Genomic DNA, 19,930 nt, shown 5'->3' with positions numbered 1-19,930 from the left:
GCAAAATACAACTCACTGTATATATACACTTCTCAGAGTCAGATGGCATCACAACCCTGTGACTCAGTATCTAATTAGAAATTAGAAAAAGGTGTGAAAGCCTTCCTACAAGCAAGCCTCCCCTGAGCAAGCTTCCCTTAATGGATTCCACATGAGACCTATTAAAGGGCAGGGAAGATCTTATATCCCATTAACATTAAAGTACCCCAATCAGGATCTAGATCCTTTTAAAAACTGCATGTGCTGTAATCAATGGTAAAACTATTGGCATGTCTTAAGAAACTCAGAAATTTGAAAGACTCCAACTGTTATAGCTGAACTTGATGGAAAATTTTCAGATAAGTTGTTTAATTCCAATTACTTTTTTTAAAAACTGGTTTGACATGTGATTTCATCAGTGTAATAGGGAACTAATCAAGTAGGAAAAACCCTACAGTAATAAGGATTGACAATTTGTCTGTAAACAATGACCTTAGGGAGTTGCCTGCACATATTGAGATCTTAGGTGATTTGTTCAAGGTCACACCTCGTAACATATCACAGGCAGGACTAGAACCAAGACCTTCCTGACTTCAAGGCTGGCCCTCTACCCACTACACCACATTACATCATATCTGAGTGATTTACAACACAGAAATTAAAATCAGAAACATTTACAATTTATTTACAGCATTCAATAGTTCAATATTTAATAGAGGGTGCTAAGATTCACAGTTATTCTAAATGTGCTCTCTAGTGATCAACAACTATTGGCAGACTATCAGAAGAAGTAATTACACTGATATTCCATGTTATGACACCAAAGGACAAAAGGAAATTGCAGCTAAATGGAAGGAAGACTCACAGGTTAGCCTTGAAGAAGCAAACAAAAGAGCTGACAGACCAAAAGGCAATAAAATCACTTCGAGTGATTTTAGGCCATTTCTTCCTGCAGTGCTTATCATGAGCACTAACAAAAAAAAAATAACACTATGAAGATATTTGCAACTTGAGCTTGAACATCTGCTGCTGAGAATGGAGAAGTAAAAAAAGTCTATGAAGAATTTGAAAAGATCCTTCAAAACAAGACAATGCATACTTTGCTACTTAGCAACATAAACTGAAAGATGGGCACAGAGAAGGATGGAAAAAAAGAGTACGAAGTACAGTTTCTGTTTAAGAAATGGAAGAGACCAGAGGTTATAAACAGTAAGTATAGCAAAGCTCTATCTCTATATATTAGGAATGCTCTTTCCAGGCAAGTGTTGGAACATTCTGGACAAGGCAAACACTAAGCATTATCAAACAGTAACTCATTACATTTTAACAAACAGGAAAAGACTGCTAACTCATATGGGATTCCTATCAGAGTCTGTGTTCAATCACTTTATTACTCAGAGCAACAGTCTGTCTCCAGTCAAAAGAATGAATATAAGATGTCACCGAATATAATTGTTACAACTTCAATCTGACCTATTCAAAAAATGGGAAGTAGAAATAGGAAAAGATATTGCTAGCAAATACTGTTAACCACTATAAAGCAGTTGCCACAATTAGAAGACCAAAAAAGCTCAGATATCATTTTATATGCCAAATGCTTGCACTCCCTGCTACACAGGCAGACACAGCAGCTAAAGTGAACAGCAATTTATAACATAAATCCATTTATAAAACACCACAGAAGATCACTCCAGCAAAATTAAAGAAAAGCTGTTTTCTGTAATCTTTTCCAATCCCCAAACTTCACAATAAAGGGATTACATACTGCATACAGACCAATTACAGTTGGATACATAAAATAGGAAGACAACCTCTATACAAGGTAAAACTTCCTGAATTAACACGGAATAATTTTAAAAGAGGTTTTATTCAGTGTCCCCTACTCCTGGAATCCACTACCATGACCACAGGCAAGTGTGTAGGTTTATAGTTCAGGACCTGGTAAGGAATGCCATGGCAGTGTCTCTGCATGAATACACATCCCATCAACTCTCCAAGAGTGACACACATGCATTTTATTCAGTTCTTTCGAGAGAGAGACAGACAGAGAGAGACAAAGAGACAAAGAATGGAAAAGCAGATTGACTTGGGCAGAAGAGAAGACATGAAAGATGTTCAGAAGCATATGCTGAATGGCAATGAAGATTGGACCTGTGGGAAACAGAGTGGAAATGCAGGAAGAGGTGGGAGTCCTTTGTTACCTGAAATAACTCTGAGTAATGGCTTGGGCCTGGTTGACTCCTCCATTTCCCAACATGAAGAAACTGAGACTATGCAATTAGCTCTCTCTAAGAGACTCATGCAATAGAGGAAGAGGGCAAATGTGAATGAGTGACAGTTAATATAAGAGAAAAGGTTGGTATAAAAACTAAATTATATGAAGATCATATAAAGAGAGGGAATAACTGAGTAAAACTTCAGAAAGAAAATAAAGAACACTGAACAAATATTGCAACATAATAGAAAATGTTACCTTAACTCTGTGAAAATAAAATCTTATGAACTCCTCAGACATCATGAAACAAGAAAAAAGAAAAAAATAAAACTCTTAAACAAGAAACCAGAATAAAATTAAGGCCAGAGTACTCAAGGCAAAATTCTTTTTAAAAATGAGCAGAACAGAAATCAAACACAAGAGGAAACAAAAGCAATCATAAGCATTTATTGAGTTAAGTGATGGGGATACAAAGACAAAAGTGAAAAATAAGTATATACGGTATACAAAAAGGAAGAGAGGAAGCAATTTTAAGAAGAGAATACTAATGGGGAAAACAAGAAAAGCTTCATTGTAGAAGGTGATATTTGAACTGAATTTTATATAGAGCATTCCATGCATGGGGAATAGTGCAATACATGGAAACAAGAGACAGAATGTCATGTGTGAGAAATAACAAAACAGACAGTTTGACTAGACCAAAGAAGAGGTGAAAGAGAGAAATGTGTAAGAGGACTAGAAAGGTTCATTTGAGGAAGAGTTTTAAATACTAAGCAGAGGAGATTATATTTTATCCTACAAGTACAAGACAGACACTAAACTCTAACTGGATGTGGAGAGGTGACATGGTCAGAAAAAATATATTTGTGTTAGTTCCCTCTATTTCTTGGATATGAGACCCTTATTAGAAATATTTGATGTAAAAATGTTTTTTTCTAACTTAACAACTTTCTTTCTTATGCTAGCTGTGTTGATTTTATTTGTACAGAAATTTTTCACTTTATGCAATCAAAATAGGTTATTTTATCTTTTATGATTGACAGTGTCCCTTGTTTGGTTAATAATTCTCCCCCTAAGTATAGAAATACATCTTGCCCTACAAGAAAGTAAGGGGGGAGGGGGTAAGAGGGGAGGTTGAGTGAGGGAAAGGGTAATCAGTATGCCATCTTGGGGTGGGGGTAGGGGAGAGATGGGGAGAAAATTTGGAACTCAAAATCTTGTGGAAATGAATGCTGAAAAATAAAAATAAATAAATAAATTCTGTAAAAAAAAAAAGAAAACCATAATTCTCCCCCTAACCATAGCTATAAAAGTACTTATCATTTCCTTCAAATTCTTTTTTATGATATGACTTTTTATATTCAGGGCACATATCCATTTTGAGTTTGTTATGTATGGTGTTAGCTTGTGGTGTAAAACTAACTTCTGTCAAACTAGTTTTCCTAACAATTCTTATTAAAATAGAGAGTCCATCCACCAATGAACGTATAATTTATCAGACACTGGGAGGTTCTTGAGTTTGACTGGGTCTGAGTATTCCTTCTATAGTATGTTTTACTCTTTTTTAACCTAGGTCAAACAGTTTTGATATTACTACTGCTTTGTAGTATAATAAGGTTTGGAAGTACTATTCCCCGTCTTTTTCAATTTTCCTCTTGAGAATCTCAGAACTTTTGCTTCATCTTAGTAAATTTTGTTAATAATTTGTCTAGCTCTATGAATTATCCCCTTGGCAATGTGATTGTACTAAATTTGTAAATTAAGTACCATCATTATTTTAAATATATTGGCATAGCCCAAACATGAGCAATGTTTTTCCTTTAAAAATGTTATGTGATTTTATTTATATTCACTGAATTGTGTTTATGTGTTTTGGTAAATTAACTCTCATATATTTTATGCATTTCGAAGCTATTTTGAATAAGACATTCTTAGCACAATGGATCTAGAACTAGAAAGGGTATTCAAGGCTATTATATATAGTGTAACCTCCTCATTTTATAGACAAGAAAATGGAGGCACAGGAGATTAAATGACTTTTCAAGGTCACATGGATACTAAGCACCAGAGGCAAGATTTGAACTCAGATCCTCTGATTCCAGGGCCAAATCAAGTCAATAAACATTTATTAAAGTTCTTACTATGTGCCAAGCACTGCGCTAAGCATGGGGGATATAAACGGTAAAAACCACAATCCTTGCTCTCAAGGAGCTTACATTCTAATGAGGGAGATAAATTATAAGCAACTAAATAGAAAAAAAAAGTGCACTGGGGCAGCTACGTGGTTCAGTGAATAGAGCACCAGCCCTGGAGTCAGGAGGACCTGAGTTCAAATCCAGTCTCAGACACTTAATTAACACTTATTAGCTGTGTGACCTTGGGCAAGTCACTTAACCCCAACTGCCCTGCCTTCCCCCCTCCAAAAAATAAAATACAAAGAAAAAAGGTATATACAGAGTAGATGACAGTGACTGAGCAGGAAAGCATTAGCAGATTGGGGTGGTGGTGGAAAAGGCCTCTTGTAGAAGGTAGGATTTGAAGAAAGTTGGAAAAACTAAGAAGCAGTGACTAGGGGGCAAGGGTCATCAAAGCATTCCAAGCATGGAGAACAGATAGAGCAGAGGCACAGAGAGAGGAAATGCCATGTAATGTGAAGACCTGTAAGCAGGCCAGTGTAGATGAACTACAGAATTCATGGAAGAGCGTGTAGTATAAAAGATACTTATCCAGATAAGTATCTATCCATACTGTATCTGTATCTATGTCTATATATGTATATGTATCTGTAGTATCTAGGTCTATATCTACATCTATATCTACGAATCATCTGCATAAGTGTAGTTAAATCCATGAGAGGTGATGAGATCACCAGGGGAAACAGATTAGGGAATTCAGGACAGAGTCTTGGGAGACATCCAAGATCATTGGTCATGACACAGATGAAGAACTAGCAATGGAGATTAAAAAGGAACAGTGAGACAGGGGAACCAGGAAGTGAGCAGTGTTGGAAAACTGGAATTCCAATCAGGGGAAAGCTAACAAGTTGTTCAGACCTAAAGGTCAGGAACTTGCAAAACAAAAACCAGGAGGCAAATGATAAGACTTCACCCTGGAATGGATACTTTTTTGGAGCAATGAGTTTGAGTTTAATATTCTTTGAGATCCTGGAATAACACAATACCCCCAGAAACCAGCAACATGACCCAAGAGAACATGAGCTCAGCAGAAACACTCTCTCTAGAAGTGCATAGAGCCCAGCCTTAATATAGTCTGAAGTCAGGAAATGAGCATGAAGAACAAGCAGAACAAAAAAAATTATGCCATAATGGTGACAGGAAGACAAAAATGTATAGGCTTACAACTAAGAATAACTTATACAGCAAAACTAAGCAAAAAAACCTACAGGGCAAAAAAAATGATCTTTAATGAAATAGAAAACTTCCAAGCATTCCTGATGAAAAGATCAGAGCTGATAGGACCTAGAACCTTTGAAATATAATAAAGGAGTCAAGAGAAACAAAAAAGGTACACATGAGGAAGTAATCATAAGGAACTAAACAAGAATAAATTTATGAATGTAACAGCAAGGACCCTAGCATACCCAGGATGGCTGCTAGCACAGATTCTTTGATCTGCTTTTCTAAAGGAAAACAACTCAAAAGAGGTTAACAATCTTAATCAAACATGTATCATTTACCTAGTTCAGGGGAAAAAGTTAGCACTCTAAACTTCAGAGAAAATACAAACAGAAGTTACAAGCAGACAAAAAAATACAGAGAAAATAACACAATTCAACAGACCCACAGACATCTGGCCAAATCACTTCTCTTGTTGGGCTCCAAGCGAGGCTCATCAAAGGGCAGGGAAGATTTTCAAATTCCCTTACCATTATAATGCTCTAATTTTAGGAGATAATACATGGGTCCCCTGAAGCCAATTATAATCATTGGATATAGGGAAAGGGAGTAGTTCTATTATGTTTTGATAATCTTAAAAGAAGAAAGAGAAGGGAGAGGAAAAGGAATACACTAGAGAGAGAAAAGTGAGAGGAAGGGTGGGGAAAACTCTCTCATATATTTGGGAACACAAATAGGAGACTATATAAATAAGGAGGAAGACATGGGGAGAGCAGGTGATATTTTAATATCACTCTCATCTGACCTGGTCAATGGAGGGGAAAATACATTCACATAGCTAGCTAAAGATACGTATTTTCCCTCAAAAGGGAAATAGGAGGGAAAGGGAAGAAAAAGGAAAGAGAGAAAGGGAAGAATAAAAGAGGAGTTAATAGCAAGCAAAACAAAATTCTAAGTACAAGAGGTGGATCACAAAGAGAAGCTTAAAAGAAAAAGCTAAGAAATTTTGATTGGGCACTAGATGAAGGCAGGGAAATAAAAGTAGACTGTATCAAACTTAAACCACTGGTGCAAGATATCTCTCTTGGCACCTTCTTTATAATGAGGGACCAGAGAAAGTAAGGGAGGGAAAAGTACAACAGAATGAAATGGATGGAAATACAGAATTAATTATCGTAATTATGAATGTCAATGAGATTTATTCATCAATAAAACAGCAAAAATAAATTAGCAAAAATTATTAGAAAGCAGTATCCAACAATATGTTTTCAAAAAACGCAACTGAAACATAAGGGTTCACAGAGTTTAACAAAAAAAAAGAGACTAGTAAAATCTATTATGCTTCAGTTGAAGTAAAAAGAAATGCTGAGGTAGCAATCATATCAAACAAGCAAAAGAAAAAAATATACTCAAAATAAATAGAAAGAGAAACTACATTTTGTTGAAATGTACTACAGACAATGAATTAATATTAATACTGAAATGTGTATGAATCAAATGGAATAGCATCTAAATACTTAAAGGAAAAGTAAAGTAAATTACACCCTTCTAGAGCAAGATAAAGCTAACTCAGAAAAAGAACAAAGAAGTATTTTCTTTTAGAAAACTTTTAGAAAAGTTAGATATGATAGACTTCTGGAGGATACTGAATGGGAACAGAAAGGAGCATACATGTTTCCCAGCTATACAAAGCACTTTTACAATAACTACACATGGATAGGGGATAAAAATCTCAAAAACTATGGAAAAGCAGAAAAAAAATAAACATTTTTGATAGACCACAATGCAATAAAAAATTATACTGAATAAAGGGCCATTGAAAAAGGGATTAATAACTAAATAGAAAATAAATTATTGGGGCAGCTAGGTGTCACAGTGAATAGAGCACCAGCCCTGGAGTCAGGAGAACCTGAGCTCATATCCAGCCTCAGACACTTGACACTTACTAACTGTGTGACCTTAGGCAAATCACTCAACTCCAATGGCCTTGCCTTCCCCCCTCCTAAATAAATAAATAAATAATTTAAACCTAATGGTTTAACAGGTGGGTCAAAGAAAAAGTTGTATATACATAAATAATTTCATGAAAGATAATGACCACAATGAAACAGTATATCAAATTTTTAAAGACACAACCAAAGCAGTCCTTCAAGGAAAATTTTTTATCTCTAAATATTTTTATCAATATCAGTATCTGTTGACCAACAAATTGGGTATGCAACCAAAAAAATGAGAAAAACATCAAATTTTAAAAACTCAATTTAATACCAAAATAGAAATTGTGAAAATCAAAGAAGACATAAACAGAAATGAAAGCAAAAAACAAAATGAAAAAGCCCACATATATTGAATCAATAAATAAAACTATGAGGTTTTTTAAAAAATAAAATAAGATAGATAAACCATTAGCTAGCTAGATTTTTTAAAAAGAGAGAGACTGAGCTGCCTAATGCCATAATGAAGCCAAACCCCATAGGAAGGTTCAAAATCTACCAAAAATCATTCTTCAATGATTAAGAAACTCTCACTAGGCCACACCTTCCCCATGTAATTCTGCCCATATTATTCAGAATGGGTTCTGAACTCCTGCATTCTCATTTTTCACTATCTTATTCCTACCTCTCACACACACATATATGCCCCACCCCTTCCACTGCATATTCTGGAATATCAATTCCATAGGTAACAAATTTAGTTGCATCTTAAATATTTTCTTTTCCATTCCTTCCATATACTAGTTCTCACAGAAAACTGGCTCCCTCCTGATGACACAGCTTCCCCAGACTCCTTTTCCAGCAATGGTTGTACTTTTAATGGTTACATTCCTTTTAACTCATTGGTCAATAAATATGTGTGGGGGGTTGGGTTGGAGGTTGGAATACTCATTGCCTTCTCTTAACCACTGTGAGTTTCTCCTACTGCCATCACTTAATAACCTCCCCTACTTTGACATTCACTAAATCTTTATCTACTACCCAATCAAAATTCTGGTAGCTGTGGCTTATGGTCCTCTAAAACCCATCCTTTTTTTTTTTTTTAATTTTTTGTTTTTGCTCTTTTTGGAGGGGGGAAGGCAGGGCAATTGGGGTTAAGTGACTTGCCCAAGGTCACACAGTTAGTAAGTGTTAAGTGTCTAAGGCCAGATTTGAACTCAGGTCCTCCTGACTCCAGGGCCGGGGCTCTATTCATTGTGCCACCTAGCCGCCCCAAGACCCACCCTTTCTTTATTCAATAAGCTCAGTGCCTGGCTGACAGTCTTTCTATTCACTTCAATTTTGCCCCTCATGTTAGGGGACTTCAACAAACATACTGGTACTCAATCAAAAACCCTAACCTCCCAGTTTTTCAACTTACTCATTTCCCATGACTTATCTCAGCAACAGACAGAGATGGTCATACAAATGATCTTGCCATTACCCAGAAAGAAACCACTTCCGGGTGGCCAGGTGGCTCAGTGAGTAAGAGCACTGGCTCCAGTGTCAGGATGACCTGGGGATCAAATCCGGGCTCAGATACTTAGCACCACACCCAGAAATAACTGACCATGTAACCTTGAGCAAGTTACTTAACCCCAATTGCTTAAAAAAAATAAAGAAACCACTTCCATATACAAAAACCAAGAAATTCCCTCATCAGATCACAATCTGTGGTCATTTTACCTCTCCCTCTGCCTTATCTCATCATGTCACCTGCAAATACTCACAGTGATCTCTAATCCTTTGATACCTTAGTTTTTTTCCCAGGCCATCACACCTATAATGGGGTGACTCTTTCACTTCTCCCTTTCTCATAGTGATTTCTTGGTGAACCCATTACAGCTCTTGCTGTGTTCTTTCCTTGAGTACTCACTTGTCTTGTTGCCCAAATACCCCTGCCAAGCCCAAGTCTTACATTGCTCACACCAACTGCTCACCACCACTTTCCTTCTTATCTACATGCTGCTCAACAAAGCTGAAGAAAATCACTAAGTTGTATGCTGACTGTGTCCTCTATGAATCTGTTACATAATTTCAACTGGGCCCTCACTGCCACAAAGCAATCCTTTTATACCTCCCTAATCAACTCATTATCCCACTCATCATGGCAGATTTTGTTTCCAAACTTTTTCATTCCCTCCTCAAACATCCCATGTTTCCCCTTCCCCATCCCTTTCATCTGAGAACCTTGCCAAATAATTGTGGCCATTTGCTAAGAACTCTCTCTTATCCCTGCCTTCTCATCTCATATCACTCAGGGGCCTACTGTCACTATCTCCCCTCCTCCCTCCCTTTCTCACAAGAAGAGATGGCCCTTCTTGTGAAGGCTGACCCCCCCTCCACCTGAAAAGGGATTCCATTTCTTCTTACCTACAAACATGCCCATTTCTCTCCAGTCCTCAAAAAACTCTGACTTGATCTGTTCATCCCTACTAGCTATCATCTCATCTTGGAAAGACATGGATGGAGCCTAAATGTAGCAGACTTTGAATAAGACAAATATTTCACTGTATAAGCAAGAGGGAACTAATGAAAGGTGGTTGTTCTCTAAAAGGTGCTTATCTTCCTAATTTTCAAATCTGGAGATGACATGCAAATAGCAGCCCAATCAATTTCTACCAACCCTACTTCTATTATAAGCTTCTTCATGGGCAAGAACTAACAAATTCTTTTATCCTTGAATGTTCCCTAGTGCCTATACATTATAGGAAGTAATAAACATTAATTGAAAAAATTTCATTAATTAGGAGGGACTCCAGTCATGCTTTGTCTCAACTCTCTCCAGACTCCATTTACTTTGCTGTACCTGACACAATGCCAACATGGGAAATATCCATTTTGGGGACCAAATCACCTCAATGGTGACTTCCTCCCAGGACTATCATTTTATGAAGGACACCAGCCAAGTTCTGCCTCGTTTTCACCTCAACTCACTTGGGACTCTTCCTCCTTCTCCTAACCTGCCACACTGATTTCATGTAGTTACCCCTTTCCCTTTACCACCGCCCTACGACTTGCCAGTGCCCCTAAGTGTTGGCTTCCCTCTTTAGTATATAAGTTCCATGAAGGGAGGGACTGTCTTTCCATTTGCTTCTATTTGTATCCTTAGGGCTTAGCAGAATACCTGAGACATAGTAAGAGCTTAATGAAAGCTTACTGATTTGGCTTCCTGACTATATACAGCACTTGTTACATTAGCAACTACCTTCAATTTTACTATAAATTCTATTGTAAATCCAAAGTTTCAGCCTAAGACCTCAAGTAAAAGGAGATTAGTATACTGACACCCTAAAATAACTAATGTTTCCATCTCTCATCCTTCTCCTTCATACTTCAAAGTTTTCCTCTTGACTACTCTCACTTAAAAAAAAAATTTGTTTTCATCTGTACTTCAAAACATACTTTTAAAGATAATGTAACACAATTAAAATGTAAAAACCAACTCACCAGGTAATTTCTTTTCCAGCTGTTGCTGCTGTTCCTCTTCTAACACTGGTTCCTCTGGTAACCTTTGGTCAACAGATACAGAGCTTATAACAGATATGCCACTGCCAGAGCGAACCCTTCTGCAAGTACAAAAAGTCATTCATAATTATTTCTTTCCAAGATTAACTGTTCAGAATTAATATTTTTTTAAGTGAGAAAGAGTAAAATATACAAGATCACCAAGGAAGCCAATTATATTGAAATACAGTTATCAAAATATAAGAGGAAAAAAAAACAAGTCAAATGTCCTAGGCCCCAGGAAAAGAATCACCGGACTTGATACCCTTTTAGGTTCCTTCCAGATTTAGCTCTATAATCATACAATCTTGTATGTTGGAAAGGCTTTAATCTCAATAATGAACTGGGTCTGCTTTCCTAGGACCATCAATGCAATGTGAGTAGAGGCTAAGATAATGAATTCTCTGGCCATCAAACCCATGAAATAAAGAAAAATACAAAAATGACTCTCAGTCTTGCTCATCTCCCACAATTTTTCTTTCTTCAGAGACAGTTGTAGAGAAGGAAATAGATATCAGTTCTGTTTTAAATATTGGAAAATTGAGGCATAGAGTGAAAAGGTTATTTATACAAAACGAATCAGGACAAAATCTACCTTAGACACTAGAACTTAATTATCATGACCACAAATATTCACACTAATCAGCTGCATGGTGCATATAACACAGCAAATTCCATGTATAATTGAGGAAAAGTAGTAGTTTTGGTGACATTTGCTCTACTCACTTCCCATTTTGTAAGGGGAAAAAATGTATACTATACAGTCAAGAAATTTATCAAATCACAGCTCTAAACCTGCATAAGAAGTTTAGAATTTTAATGAAAATGGAACTACAAACAATGAACCAGTGCATTATCAGTCTACTGACCTTCCTTACTATTTGATCAGTGTAGCACTAATAAGGAAGAGGGTTAAAAACATCTTAGGAAAAATAATTTTCAAGTATATTTGGAAAGGTTACTTAAAAAAAAAACTGTTAACTCTCAAAGTCACACATTAAAAGGTCTATTAGAATCAGAAATTTTTCAGAGATTCTAATTCTCACTGTTTTATTCTACCCTTTGTACTAATTTATACAATGAATGCAGTAAAAGGATTAACCTACATTCTGGAGGAGGAGAGCAAATGACAGTAAAGAGTTTCTTGTAATTCCTTAACTCATTTTCACATAAATTTTCGGTGAGAAATAAAGTAGAAAAATTACAGTGAAAGAGCAAAGGTATTCTGTAAAACAAGACTGTTAGGGATTAATGTAGAAGGATACGAATTAATGTAATCCTACAACAACTAGGATTTATTTTAAACTTGCATTCACTTCTCACAACAAAATATAATAACAAAAATAATAATAATAACCCATATTTATAGAGTTGATAGATGTTTGTTTAACCTAATTTCCCCAGGGTTAATCATTCTACCTCTCTGAGCTTTAGTTTCCTCATCTGTAAAATGAGGATAACAACAGCACCTTCCTCCTAGGCTTCTGTGAGGATTAGATGACATCACAAGTAAAGTGGCTTAAAGCATTATAAAAATGCTAGTTATTGCCATACGGTGCTCTAAGGGTTATAAAATACTTAGTCTATGCCATCTCATTTGATCCTCTTAAGAACCCAGTGAGGTAAGTACTATTATTGTCACCATGTTACAGATGAGGCAACTGAGACTGGCAGAGTTTAAGTTATTTGCCCACAGTCAATTCAACTGAGCAAACATTTTTAAGCACTTGGCATATGCTGAAGACACAGAGACTAAAACAAAATAGTCCTTTCCATCAAGGATCTTACATTCTACTGGAGGGAAACAACATGTACACAGATAATACAGACAGAAGGGTATTTTAAGGATAGAGTCCTAACAACAGTGGAAAGCAAGAAAGGCCTTATAAGTTGGCTTTAAGTGACACTTAAGTTGAGTCTTGAAGGGAAGTAGGGGTTCCAAGCAAAGGAAGGGAAAGCATTTCAAGTACTTCTAGACAAAATTAGTAGTGAAACAATTATAATGACAGTGAATTGCAGTGAAATTTCTACGTAAAGGCATAGAGATGGGAAATGGAAAGCCATGTATGAGGAAGAGCAAGAAGTCCAATTTGGGAGGACTGCAGAGAATGTAAAGGAGAAATGTCACATCAGTCTGGAAAGAAAAGTTGGAGTCAGATTGTGAAGGACTTTAAATGACAAAGAAATATGTATTATATCTTAAAGGAACAGGAAGCCACCAGAACTTTTTGAACAGAGGAGTGACGTGGTTTAGGCCTGTGATTTAGCAATATCAAATTTGGTAGCTCTGTATGATTGGATTAGAGAAGGGAGAGGCTGAATACAGGTTGATCAGTTAGGAATCTACTACAGTCGTCCAGCTGAGAGGTGATGAAGGTTTGACCTATGGTGGCTATTGCATGAATGGAGAGAAGGCAGGGGCTCAAAAGAGAATAGGGTTTGAGATAGATTAAGAGAGAGATAGAGAGATTTGGAAGAGATACACACGGAGATAAAACTACATATGGGAGCTCATGAGATCACCAAGAAAGAGAATGTAGCAAGAGAAGAAGACCCAGAATAGCTTGAAAGGGGTGAGACATGGATGTCACATAGCTAGTAAGTGTCTGAAGTAAGGTTTGCACTCAGTGCTTACTAACTTCCAGTCCAGGACCCTGTCCACTACTCCATGCTGACTTCAGACAAGAAAGTCTCAGGAAGGTCAAGGAGGATGAGAACTGAGAAAACACCATTGAAAGTAGTAATTATTAAAAATACTCAAGTAGCAAAGTTTGAAACACAAGAAGAGAGCCATATTGGTCTTACCTAAATGAAGGAGGAATATATTCTGGAGGCAGTACTGGTGGCAGGGGTTGGCCAGACATAGCCACGTCAATTAAGTGCATTGCCAGAATAAATTCTTCTGCTGTTAGTTTTCCATCTTGATCAATATCTGAAAGATTCCTATTGAACAAAACATTAAAAGTGTCCTCATTACAATCTTTTATTAAAACTCAATTACTTTATTAGTATAACAAAAAAAAAACCTTTCTTATTTTTGTCTTCAATACCAACAAGTGAAATTAAAACTCAATGTGCTTAGGTCTTCCATTTTGAATATTCTCAAATACTATACCAATATATTTGAAAATATCCCCCACCAAAGGCATTCCTAAAGATTCAAATGTCTTTTCTCCAAGTCATTTTTATGCCTTTCTTCTTGAAGAGAAAAATGTCAGGCTACTGAGTGACAACATGGTGTAGAGGACAAAGATCTGTGCTGGGAGTCAGATCAGTCTAGTATCAGATCCTGCCATGGACACTTCCCAGATAGGTGGCCTATCTCAGCTTTGTCATATAAAAAAGAAGGATAATAACAGCAGCTTACCAACCTCACAGGGCTATTGCAAGACAAAAAAAAAATGTGTGTGTGCATAAGAAATGTCTATATGTGTGCATAAATATACAAATGTCTATATGTGCGCATATCTACATTATATAATATACACATTGTATGCATATATATTATAGATATTATATGTACAAAAATCTTATATCTAGTGTATATGTTACACATTATACATTGTATATATTTTATATACAAATAATTATATCTAATATAGTCTATGTTATATGTAAAATATAATGTATGAGTCTCATGTGTATTATCATGTATATAAAAATACACATACATGATGTATATTATAGAATGTGTGCATATCTTTTGTATATATGCATGTACACATATCTCTCTCTTTTCCACCTTACAATTAGCCCCATGTGGCTGGTAAGCAGCTATTAATTATTATCTCTCTTCTACACAAGATGAAGCTGCTATACACAAATACACAATCATCTATAAAATCTCTTTTATATATCTATATATACAAAATGCCTTACAAACATTAAAGCACTAAATAATAGTTGTTAGTTTTATTATTGTTACTATTATTTAAGCCTTTGGCAGCTCTGGCAGTCCTAATCCAGACCAAATTTTCTAACTTTTTTTTTTTTGCCATCCATTTCTTTAACTTTGTTCCCCTTCAGAACATTTTACCCACCCTGTCAAATTGGCTAACTTCTTTCCTAAACTCAGCATTCTACCTTGTCCCTCCATGGCTTTGCAAAAGCTCTCCCCCTTGCTTTGAATGTATCCCCTCTCTCCCTCCACCTCTCAAAATTCTTAGCTTCCTTCAAGGTTCAACTCAAATGTCATGTCCTATGGAAGCCTTTCCTGAACCCCTTCATTTCTCCACTACCCCTCCCTGCTCTCTACCTCATCAAATTATCTTTATCTTCATTTATCTGTGCAAATATTGTGTCTCCAGTAGAATGCAAATTCCTTAATGGCAGGGGCTATTGTGACTTTGGACCTCTGGGGCCTTTAAGCAGCAGGCCCTCAAACACTAAACTAAAATGAATTCACATTGAAGTCACTAATGACCAGTGTCCATACTAACATGGTTGGGAGCAGCTGGTCAAGTTCTTAACAGAATCTATCTCTTTATCCTATACCATAGGTGTTGGCCTATGAGGTATATGTCTTCATAATGATCATTTTTGTATGCTCACCATGAATAATGCAAGGTAAGATGAACAATTGCACTATAAAATATTTCTAACTTCGGGTATATAAGGATATAAGTTCCTAAGTGAGGAAATCCTTATGAAATTTTCTATTTAACTGTAACTTTTTTTTTTTGGAGGGGCAATTGGGGTTAAGTGACTTGCCCAAGGTCACACAGCTAGTTTTGTGTTAGGTGTCTGAGGCAGGATTTGAACTCAGGTCCTCCTGACTCCAGGGCCAGTGCTCTATTCACTGTGCCACCTAGCCACCCCATTAACTGTAACTTCTTTATTAATTAATAAGTATTTATTAAGTACCTACTATGTGCCATTCACAGTGCCTCTGGACACAAGTACAAAGAATATAACATTCTTACAATGAGCGTACATTATAATATGACATGACAAGTTCACTAAAAGTATATATTACATAAATATAAAGTTAACAAATATAAATATATATAAAGCTATTAAATATAAGGTAGTGTAGGAGGGAGGGCCCTAGCAGTTGGGGAGATCAGGAAAGGTTTCATGCATGAAATGGTGCTTGAGCTCCATCCTAAAAGATAGAAAGAGACTTTGTGAGGTCTAAGAAGGAAGTGTATGGCAGGCATAGGAGACAGCCAGAGCACAGGCAGAGAGGTGGTAGATGGAATGTCATGTTTGAGAACCATACTGAAGTCCAATTTGGCTTGACTGCAGTATGCTGGAAAGGAAGTAATACTCAAGGAGGCTAGAAAGATAGTTTGAAGCAGTTTGCATGGGGCTTTAAAAACTAAACAGAAGAGTTTCTATTTTGTCAAAGAGGCAATAGAAAGCCACTGGAATTGGCAGAGGAGAGTTAGATGGTCAATAGTTTAAGAAAAATTACTTTGGCAGCAGCGTGTAGAATGGACTGTAGTGATGAGGGGTTCAGATGCAAAGAGATTAAGTAAAAGGTTACTGCAAATAACCAAGGCAAAATCTGATGGGGGTCTGAACTAAGACGGTAGCCAGATGAATGGAGAAAAGAGACTGAACTTGAGAGATGTTGTGAAGGTAGAAACATCAAGATTTGACAACTAATTGGATATGTGAGACGAAAAGTTCAGGGCAATGCCAAGATTAGAAACCTGAGAGACTTGAAGGATGGTGATTCTTCTGAAGAAATAGAGAAGTCTGGGAAAGGGGAATTTTAAACATGTTCAGCTTAAGATATTTCATTCAGTTTGAAATGTTCAAAGACGACTAATGTTGCCTTTATATCTTCTGGGTTCATTAAGGATGAATGTAAATATTAATGTGGTTCAAATCTTCTAGTAACATATCAACTTGCTGATTCGTAAACAAAGTGTAACATATAGAGTATCAATAGTTAATGTTTATAGTTAGCCTAAAAATTGTATGATTCTGGGTATAGTTAGCCCCTTTTCCTGATATTTTGTTGGTTACTCCAAAAACAGAAGGGTCATGCAATCATAAAATAACAGATTTAGATACTTTAGAGCTGGAAGAGATTTCAGGTCAAACAGTCTCATTTCCCCTCATTTTATTTTTAAAACATTAATTTTACCCATTTCTGAAAATATCTCTTTTCCTCCCAAGCACAGTGAGAAATAACCAAAACAGTTTAACAAAATTAATGCAACAACTATCTGATTGTACTGACTATACACAAAATATCCCATACCCATAGTCCCATTTCTATAAGGAAGGAAAGGTGGTGCATTTTTTCAATCCTTTTCCAGGTCCAAACTCAGTTGTTACCATAATTACACAGCATTCAGTTTATTTTTTTTTTCACATATACACTGTTGCAGTCTTCATGTATGTTTTCCTCTGAATCACTTCATGTAACTTTTCCCATGCTTCTCTGAATTCCACCAATCCATTGTTTCTCAAAGAGTACTAAGAACATTCCACTATACTACTGTTCTATAATTTGTTTAGCCATTCCCCAATTGATGGCTATGTACTTTTGCTTCCAGGTCTTTGTAACTATGAATATTTTGGTGCATATGTGACCCTTCTGCCTCTGAATCTTTTTTTTTTTGTCATTTGGAAGGCAGTTGGGGTTAAGTAACTTGCCCAAGGTTACACAGCTAGTTTTTTGTGTGGGTGTTAAGTGTCTGAGGCCGGAACCAAACTCAGGACCTCCTGACTCCGGGGCCAGCACTTTACTGCACCCTGTGCCTCTGAATCTTTAACGTATATGCCAAGCAATGGGACCTCTGTGTCAAAGGTTATAGATGTTTCATTTACTTTTTTTTGTATAGTTCCAAAATGCTTTACACAACAGTTGTTCCAATTCATACTTTCACCAATAGTGTTAGAGTATACATCTTCCTATACCTCCTCCAACAGAGACAATTTTTGTCTTTTGTCATCACTGCCAGTTTTCTAGCTGTTAGGTAAAACCTCAGAATTGTTGATTTTCATCTCTCTTATTATTGATGATTTGGAGCATTCTTTCATATAGTTATTAATAGTTTGCAAGTCTTCTTTTGAGAATTGTTTGTTCTCATACTTTGACATTTATCTACTGGTGAATGACTTGTTCTTTCAAGCTTTTCCTGCTGTTCAGCCCAGCATACTGTTCACTATACCAAAGTCCTTTCTCAGGAATGTTAAGGGACATAGACAAAGGTATGCAGCAAGTGGGATCCCTGCAGAGGATTTATATATGGAAGGAGATGAACAAGAATCACAGAGGAAGGATGATTCCTTCTGCCACTGGAAGGCTGATCCACTATGAGGAGAACATGGATGCTCTAAAATTATAATGTCACCACCATTTGTTAATTTTTAGAAGTGAAATTTCACAATGACAGCAAACAGATTGATTACTACAGTAAAGCAACTTTCCACTGCAGTTTCAGGAGTCTAAATGACAAAACACTGAAGAACTATGCACAGCAAATGCCAGGTTCACGTTAATGGGTGACTAAGATTCAAACTTAGAATGTTTGAATTGGAGAATGCTACATTGGAACACTGAACTATCTCCATGCCATAAATCAAGAACACTTTGCTTCACTCTCCAGTTGCTTCTGGAACCCCAAATTGATTTTAAAATCACATTAGGTTTTTATTATATGTAAACTTTGTAGTTAATTTGTCCTCAGGAACCCATTTTAAAGTGACGTAGAACCATTTATGAAAAGGCATGCCCTTGCCTTCTTTCCCCAAAGGAAAACACTAACACTAGCACTGCTTTAGCTAAGGCAGGTAAATAGGCAAGAAAGACACAGCCCTCCCTGCACAACTGGTATGATATATTTTAAAGTTATATTTGGTAGAAGAATGATGCGTAATATTCTTTTATCAATTTGAAATAGAGACAAGAATATTGTAAATAATTCTAAAAGCATGCTTCTACAAAGCCTGGATGGGGCCTGGGCTTCAAAAGCTATCAACAACAAGCTAAGAGTCCCCATATATGTATATAAGTAGCTCATGCTTCTAAGGTGTGAGTATATAATGTGATTAATAACAGGCACCTTTGGTATTTTACCATTCATAGCATCAAGAAGCAGGTGACTGGAATTTGACACAAAATAGAACAGACCAAATTAATGTCCACTGTAGGAAATAAACACAAGATATGTATGAATGACTTATTCAGCACATAAGCTCATATGATAGATTCTATTTCCATGTACAAGTCACTACAAAACTATGTATTTCAATCATCTCCAACACTGAAATCTCACTGGTTAACATCCACTTGAAAAACAAAATAATAAGAAACCAAAAACAGTATTTGAATTTCAGCACACTCAATCTCTATCTAAACCTAACAAAAGGTTAATCTAAAAAACTTATGAGAGTAACTATGTCTGAGAATAAAAACACTTTTAATTTCTTACCATATTGTAGCCAGCTGAGTCTGTGGTAAACTTGATTGCATAAGAATAGTTCTTGCTTGGGGACCTAACAGATACCAGGAAAAAGTTAACAGGATGAATCAGTGGTTGTTCACTTTAGGCAAAAGTCAGTGCTCTGCATATTGATACTGTTCAGTCTTATTTGAACCAATTATAATGATTTTAGTATATATACTAGGAAACAGAACAGAAAAGAAATCAAATATCAGTAAAATGAAAAATTGACTACCAATGGAAAAATGGACATAGTAGTTTTAAAAGTTTAGAATTTAAAAATTTAACCTATTTCTTCCTTGGGAAAAATTGACATTCCATTATCTACATATAGTCTCCTATTATTCCATCTATACCTTACTTATAAGTATATTATTTTTTTTTTACTATATTCTATAAGTATATTCCCTATACCTTAACTTCTCCTAAACCTATTCTTTAGCTTGATCAAGATTTCCAATTCCTCTACCCCACTGCCCAATACTTTCTTGGGCC

The 19,930-nt window shown here is 36.2% G+C and overlaps 1 protein-coding gene across 7 annotated transcripts in view; it reads right to left on the bottom strand.

Annotated features, from left to right (window-relative positions):
- Nucleotides 1-19,930, bottom strand: part of ITSN1 (intersectin 1) — a 327,970-nt gene that overhangs the window by 199,536 nt on the left and 108,504 nt on the right. For all 7 annotated transcript variants that reach the window (XM_069074954.1, XM_069074950.1, XM_069074953.1 and 4 more), the window contains 3 exons: nt 19,424-19,487; nt 13,836-13,973; nt 10,974-11,092 (listed from right to left, as the gene is read on the bottom strand). In XM_069074954.1, coding sequence (XP_068931055.1) covers nt 10,974-11,092; nt 13,836-13,973; nt 19,424-19,487 — 321 coding nt within the window. The remainder of the gene's footprint in view (nt 1-10,973; nt 11,093-13,835; nt 13,974-19,423; nt 19,488-19,930) is intronic.

Source organism: Petaurus breviceps, unplaced genomic scaffold, assembly GCF_028583685.1.
Source record: "Petaurus breviceps papuanus isolate PSGF00001 unplaced genomic scaffold, PetGlider_PUasm1.0 90897, whole genome shotgun sequence".
Taxonomy (NCBI): domain Eukaryota; kingdom Metazoa; phylum Chordata; class Mammalia; order Diprotodontia; family Petauridae; genus Petaurus; species Petaurus breviceps.
Note: the sequence above shows the minus strand (reverse complement) of the source record. Positions and strands in the feature narration are given on the sequence as shown.